The 7,426-nt window shown below is 32.6% G+C and overlaps 2 protein-coding genes across 2 annotated transcripts; one reads left to right on the top strand and one right to left on the bottom strand.

Moving 5' to 3' along the window:
* Positions 1-889: 889 nt before the first annotated feature.
* Positions 890-3,274, top strand: LOC123006529 (zinc finger protein 706-like). The gene is made up of 3 exons (XM_044401070.1): positions 890-1,458; positions 1,514-1,710; positions 1,761-3,274. The coding sequence occupies exons 2-3, from the start codon at positions 1,567-1,569 to the stop codon at positions 1,848-1,850; spliced, it is 234 nt and encodes a 77-aa protein (XP_044257005.1). The 5' UTR covers positions 890-1,458; positions 1,514-1,566; the 3' UTR covers positions 1,851-3,274.
* A 238-nt stretch (positions 3,275-3,512) lies between these two features.
* On the bottom strand, positions 3,513-6,718 carry LOC123006528 (tyrosine-protein kinase CSK). Its single transcript, XM_044401069.1, has 9 exons — positions 6,587-6,718; positions 6,197-6,260; positions 5,993-6,139; positions 5,255-5,433; positions 4,872-5,205; positions 4,338-4,817; positions 4,204-4,290; positions 4,064-4,156; positions 3,513-4,014 (listed from the first exon to the last, which is right to left on the bottom strand). Exons 2-9 carry the CDS (start codon positions 6,224-6,226, stop codon positions 3,931-3,933), a joined length of 1,434 nt encoding a protein of 477 aa, XP_044257004.1. The 5' UTR covers positions 6,227-6,260; positions 6,587-6,718; the 3' UTR covers positions 3,513-3,930.
* Positions 6,719-7,426: the final 708 nt, after the last annotated feature.

Below are 7,426 nucleotides of genomic sequence, written 5' to 3'. Positions count from 1 at the left end.
ACACAAAATCGCTCTTATAAACATTTATATAGCCACACATAATCTGACAAATATCAATCGCGGTTAAAAACATTGTACGCATCACAAAAAAATAAAGTTAATTTTGTCACAATGAACAAAACATAATATTAATTTTGCATCAACCGGATTATGTTTATATTTAAATTATAGTGACTAACATTTCTTTCTATTCTACTTATTATGTCTATGATTCTAGTAGGCGCATCTCTATAGATGCAATCAAAGTAATTGTTTTTCTTACACATTTCCATCATTTTGTTACGTATTTGTGGCCTAAGCCTCTTTTTTGGTAGGACTTTGTTAATTTCTTCAATGGAATTAAGTCGTAAAAAATATAGTTATATGCAAATTCGAACTATATATATTGTCATGTTTCTAACGTGGCGCATCATTTCTTGACTTTGATGAATTATTGCACGTATTACTGCATTTGAATCTTCATGAAATAAATAACAATTTTCAGTTATAACTGTTCTTTGATATTCATATTCTTGCACAGAGTTCTTGTTTCTGATGGTAATTTTGCCTTCCCAACAACTTCTCTAGGTTCCATCTTAGTTTCTAATCTTCATCACTTTTGTAATTGTTTTAATTCGGCAAGGGCAACTTGGAAATTATCCAGCAAACTGAAAAGATATAATAAAAAACTTTTAAAGGCGTTCTTCATGAATGTGCATTCAAAAATGTAATGTGCGTTTTTGTCTGCACGCCTTCGGTTCGTGAGATAAACATTTCCACTTGTGCGGAATATGCTTTATTATAAACGAGTTCCAGTCTATACTTTTTCTAAGACTAAAATTCAGAAAAACAACTGTCAAGATAGCGCTACTTGTGACCATTTTAACACTAGTGAGAATATTCTCGCACAGTGTTACAGAATATGAGTATTCTGTAATTAAAATCAACCAAGAAAATTGTTATTTTGTAATCGTAGAAAATATACTATTCTAGACGCACAGAATACGATTGGAACACAAAATCGCTCTTATAGACATTTATATAGCCACAGATAATCTGACAAATATCAATCGCGGTTAAAAACATTGTACGCGTCACAAAAAAATAATATCAATTTTGTCACAATGAACAAAACATAATATTAATTTTGCGACAACCGGATTATGTTTATATTTAAATTATAGCGACTAACATATCTTTCTATTCTATTTATTATGTCTATGATTCTAGTAGGCGCATCTCTAGTTTTCGTACGTCAATGCTCGGTCGATCTTTCAGATGTGTTTCAGATTTCCTGTGTAGCGAGTCAAGTTGACGCTGCATTGCAGCTGTCAATTCGAAAATAAAAAAATCTGGAATATATTCTCATCAATTTGAAGAAAATTAGAAGAAACTTTTCATAAATTGAGCAATATTCCGGATTAAGTTAAGTTTTGTTGTCAGTAATCGGCAACTGGATCACCACATTTCCACTTTTAGGTTAGTAGTCATATTTCTCTCATACTGAATAACTGTACTTAGAATCCTTTCACAGAACATCTACTTTTATCTCAGAGGTGAATGTTCTATTACTTCTATTATTAAACAATGGCAAGGGGACAACAGAAGTTGCAATCACAAGCTAAAGCACAAGAAAAGGCTGCTAAGGCCAAAAAGCAGCAAGGCCATAGTGCTACTGACCAGAAAAAGGCAGCCCAGAAGGCTTTAGTGTACGTTTGTACCGTTTGTAAGGTAAGATATTGAGCCTATTTGGTTTTCTTTGATTGCATTGTGATTTTTAGGCCCAAATGCCTGACCCCAAAACTTATAAACAACACTTTGAGAATAAACATCCCAAGAGTGAAGTGCCTGCAGAATTGAAAGACGTATGAAATTTTCAATTCGCGTTTAACACCATCTGTGTTTCACTGTTAGAGGGACACTTTTTGTTGTTATGGTTCTTGAGTTACTTCTGCCTTCATTTCATTCATTTGGCTATTTTTAAAGTTGTTCTCAGTTAAAACTACTAAATAAGTCTGTTCACCACAAAATTCTATGATTATTAAAATATATTTTAAAAATTAAAATTTCAAGGATTTTGCTCTGCTTCAAGGTATATTCAAATTAAAACTTTAAACACTGCCCTGTTTTTAAGTTTGTGCTATATGTGCCTATTCAGGACAAAACAAAATTTGAAAACCTTGTAGTTCTTTTAAAAAAATAACATTTAGTTAGCTCTTCATTTGAAGGACACACAGTTAATTAAAGTTGTTTCATTAGCAGCTAAAAATTGGGGTGTTTTTTTTTGATTTAGACAATAATGCAACAATCACGACAAAACAAACAGGTGTCAATATAAAAAAAAATCAGAAAAAAAAACACTTAATTTTTTTTTTAACTATTTTTATTAATTTTATATTATAATTTCTTAATCCTTCTCTTTGTGGACTCGGTAGAGGTGGACTAGGTGAACTACCATCCATCATTGATGACGATGGCGAATCAGTGCAAGAATAAAACAACAATTACAAAATTAAAACTATTGTTTTGTTTGGTAGCTTGGTAGCTGGTATATTCTGCATTGGTAAAAGTGACATATACAAATTTTAAAATAGATGGTGTTAGTGAGAGTCTACAGCCCCTCACTTGAACCTCTATTCGACCCAAAGAGACACCGTTCAATCACACTTGAGCATTTTGTATAACAAAACATATTATTTCTTCAGATGTGTTGTTTTTTTTCTTCCGTCTGTAAAAATCTGAAGAGGTCAATATTTTTGACCAGACTTACTTGACAATTGAAAAATTTGTATGTATAAAGATTACAGCTTTAGATCTTCTGGTTTTTGGAGTTAAACCTCGGTGAGGATACCACAATAAAAATCTTGCTGTCTACATTTGATTTGTCTGATTTATTAATTTTTTTTTTTTCTAAACTCTAAATCGTAAAGGAACAAACCCAATTTTTTAGCTGCTAATTAAATAACTTTAGTGAACTGTGTTCTCCATTTAGTTATTTTTTTAATACAAACAGGTCACAACGTTGTGATTTGTCCTGAAGAGTACAAACTTAAATAAACAAGGCAAAGCTTTTTTAAACATACCTTAAAACAGGGCAAAATTCTTGAATTTTAATTTTTAAAATATATTCCAACATTTATAGGATAGATAGATTTCACACTTAAGAATCACTTTGTGGTGAACAGACTTTTTGGTAGTGTTAAATCTTAATTTGTATTTATTGATGATCATGCTGTTATTCAGATGGTTTGTATTTTTTATTCCTACATTTGTACTAATAAACATGTTTGACCAATCTCACATTTTTTACTCCCGCTAATAAAAGATCATTTCAATTCTTAATCACTTTTTATTTAATGATTGTTGTCGTAATGGATGTCATTGTAAGTTATACATAAAATCATTCACTGAGAAATTTACAAATAATTCTGAGCTATTTTTAGCAATTTCTTGCTATGAACGCAAGAGAACTAGCTATAATTACAGCTTTTAAAACTACAAAGATAGTCTCGAAATTGTTAATAACTAAACAATAACATAAAAAATAATATATTTTTAATTTAGAAAAGTTATAAAACAAAACATTTACAAAATAATTACATTTGGACTTGACCAATGAGTACGCTTACACCTAAAAAAAGCAAAATAAATCGACGTCACTTTTGATTCAGCTGACTTGAACACTATTCAATTTAAGTACGTCAAATTTACATAATTTGAAATAAAAAATAAATATCAACTTGTGTACAAAAGAGTACGGAAAAATCAACAATTTTTTCTAGTCAGACACACAACATTCAAAAGAAATAATTGTACAGTAAAAATAAAAAATCTAAAGTCATGATTAGAATAATAATTGCAATAAAAGTTAAATTACATTATGGACCACACAAAGTGCATTCACATCCACTCACACGCATACATCTATCTATATTATACACTAGAACTAAATCAGGAAGTCTGTTGCTTCAATTGTGCAAGTTTCGCCTTCACGCTTTGAAATGTCGGTCTTTTCTCCGGACTTAAATCCCACGCCTTAAAACAAACACATTTTATATAATCCAAAAAACAGGAGAAAAATTACCTGTCTCATAATTTCATAAACTTCCGAAGGACAGCCTTCTGGAGCCTCCATTTTGTATCCTTTTTCTACATGCTTGACGACATCAGCAAGAGGCTGAAAAAAATGTTTTGTAACGTGCAAAAACCATCGCAACGACTTACTATTCTCGGGTACGGAACTCTCCCAAAAGAATAAATTTCCCATAAGAGAATCCCAAAGCTCCACATGTCCGATTTGTTAGAGAATATCTGAAAACACAGTTATTTATCATGAAATTAGATTAATTGTGTCTTACATTTCGTTTCAAAGCTTCTGGAGCCGTCCACTTGATCGGCAACTTCGCCGATTCCGACATCGGATTCATTTCATTTCGCGCTAATCCGAAATCGGACACTTTCGCTACCCCATTTTCAGCAATGAGTACATTTCTAGCAGCTAAATCCCTATGAACTACATGCATTTTCTCTAAATACTCCATGCCTGAACTCGTATCGAAAGCAAAATTGATTTGATCCTTTTTCGTGACATGTAAACGCCCTCTCGATCTCAAATAATCAACTAAACTTCCTTTACTCATATATTCCGTCACCAAATAAATCTGATCTTTCTTTCTCACAATTCCCAATAAATTCACCAAATTTTCGTGATGAAGAGATTTCATCAAAATAGCTTCCGCTTCGCTTGAATCCTTTAACACCTTCACCGCCACCTTGTTTTTCTTCCATTTACCCAACATCACCTCGCAAAATTCGCCTTTACCGATTGGCTCGCAAATCTTAAAAAGCAAACACGTGACCAAAAACGCGACCCATGATTGGAGGAAACTCACCTCGAGCTCATGTTCAGAAATGACGCACAGGTCGTCGTTTTCTTTTGACTTTTCGTTGCACAACGCTTTAACTAATTTCGTACAAAGACCGTCGGCATCGTTTTTGTAATGTTCGATCATGTCTTCGAGATTATCAAAAAACTCCTCGTCGTCGATTGTTAATTTACCACCGTTTGATTTTACTCTATAGTGTTCAACTTTTTTATCGTAACACACACACAGAGTATAATCGCCCGGAAAATTCGTTGATTCTCGTACGAGAAAAAGTCCATCGGTCCGTTCTGACAATAAATTTTCAGCATTTTCTCGAGAAATGTTACCGTGAAACCAACTCCTGTACCAGAATTATTAGATTTGGGAAAAATTCATTAGTACAAACTTACGGTGTTGTACTGAATTTTGAATTTGGTCTCATTAGACTGGGGACATGGTTAACGTTGACGTCATGGCGGACATTTTTAAAATTGTTACAATCTGAACTTATGTTCATGTTATTAGGAGATCTTAAACATTCGTGCTTGATACTGTTGTCCATTTGTGACGCCACTTCTTGGGACGCCATCTGAAAAAAAAACCATATTTCTCAAGCTCCGCCCTGTGGACTTCTCAGATCGGACACGCCCACCATCTCCTCAAAAAAACTATTTCGTTTCTAATTGTCACTATTGATGACATAAAAGTACGCACAGTGATTTTTATTATTTAGCAATATATCAACGTCCTTAAAGACTCATCCAAGTCATGAATAATTCGTCGCGAATTCATTTGAATAAATTTCAATGAAGCAATTGCATTACAATATAGGAAAAAAATTGAACTGTAAAAAAATCTCGCGTACTTTAGAATTCTATTCAAATTAGTGATATAATTAATAAGTTAAACGTAATAATATGCAATTGTAATGACATAATGATTTCAAGGCTGCGTTATGTCATGTTAATTTCCTTGTGTTATTTACGGTAGACACTTTGTCCTCAACAATGCGACGGTCTGTCGGATTTGCGCATCAATTTAAAAATTCATCGCAAAAATCACGTCGACTTTCTATGGTTTTAATTGGATAGAATGATGGGAAACCGACCCAGACTGAAAGTGTGGGACCCATTGTTATTTTCACTTACCCAGGAAGGGTCATCATGTGGACGGAAAACTTCGCTAGGGGTGCTCCTCTTGATCCCCCTTGCAGGAACTGTGGGTGGATGTGAAGTGGTCATGGGTTCCCATTTATCGTCTGTTTGTTGACTGTAGTCAAAAATGTGTTGATATCTCTGCAACGACACCAAATAATTTACGTATTCAATACGCGATGGATTTAAATGACGTACCTGAGGAAATGGCGAGTTTTGGCTGGTCATCACTCAAGAACCACTTTGACTCAACACATACTCACTGAAACGAAAAAATTAATAACGACCACTTTCCTAGCCCCTTCACGCTCATTTTATTTCACTATGCAACTAAATCGTTGATAATAAATAACGGAAATGAATAATACATTTCTATCAAAATTAACAATTTTGGTCACGTAAACTTTCCAAAATTTAATGGTTCACTACTCACAAATACGTATAGGACTGACTAAAGCCCTTCTAAATTCAACGCCAACAAAAATTTTTACAAAATATTGCCAAATGTATTAATATAAATCACTGACCCATTAAGGTGCATTTTTAGCAAAATCACTAAACAAAACACCAGTGCACTTAAAAACTCACCAAGTTTTTTAAAACACTTCCACTGGAACATTTGGAAGCATCGCTGATTTATTTTTTATGCGCAAATTGGGTTAAAATTTCAAAAACATACATTAAAATGTCAATCCCTAACCAACAACAGCCATTTTGTTTTTGTAAAGTGTTGATAAAGTAGGTCCCAATAAAGAGAAAGTTATCACATAGGCAACACATAATACACGTTTCAAAAATTTAATCACAAAACGCTTATCAGGAATTATGGTCAAAAGCCGAGTATATGTTTGAGGGTAAAATTTAAAAAAAAAACAAGTTTAATATTAGTTGCGTATTTATTATAAGAAAACTTGCTACAAAGAAAAAAAAAATATATTTTTCTCACCGGAAGCATCTGAAACAAAAAAAATGTCTTAGTACCTGAACAAATCTATATTATTTTTAATTTTAACAAAAACATTTTCAGTTCATTTTGTAACATCAACTTGTTTCAGTCGGGAAAAGAAGACAAAAAATAAATCATCATTGATTCAATTGACAACACAAAAATAATAAAAATAAATTACCTATGACTTAATGTGGCATTAACGTTCAGCATTCATTCCTCTGGGGTATATTGGCTGAAATAGAAAAAAAAAGCTTGTAAAACCAATTAACAACATTGTACGCATTTTTTTAAATCGACATTTTTCAGTGAATAATTTTTACATCAAAATGTTCAGTCGGGAAAAGAAGACAAAAATAAATTCATCACAATATAAGTTAAACGATACTATAAAATAAAACCAACTTACCATACGAAAACGCCACAGATGGAACAAATGTTATAGTTCAGTAGAAAGGTAATTCACTTCTGAACTACCTTAG

The sequence above is a fragment of the Tribolium madens genome, unplaced genomic scaffold (genome assembly GCF_015345945.1).
Source record: "Tribolium madens isolate multiple individuals breed KSU strain unplaced genomic scaffold, Tmad_KSU_1.1 Scaffold_2;HRSCAF=44;Tcas5.2_LGX, whole genome shotgun sequence".
Taxonomy (NCBI): domain Eukaryota; kingdom Metazoa; phylum Arthropoda; class Insecta; order Coleoptera; family Tenebrionidae; genus Tribolium; species Tribolium madens.
The sequence above is the reverse complement of the archived record's forward strand: the minus strand, read 5'-3'. Positions and strand labels throughout refer to the sequence as shown.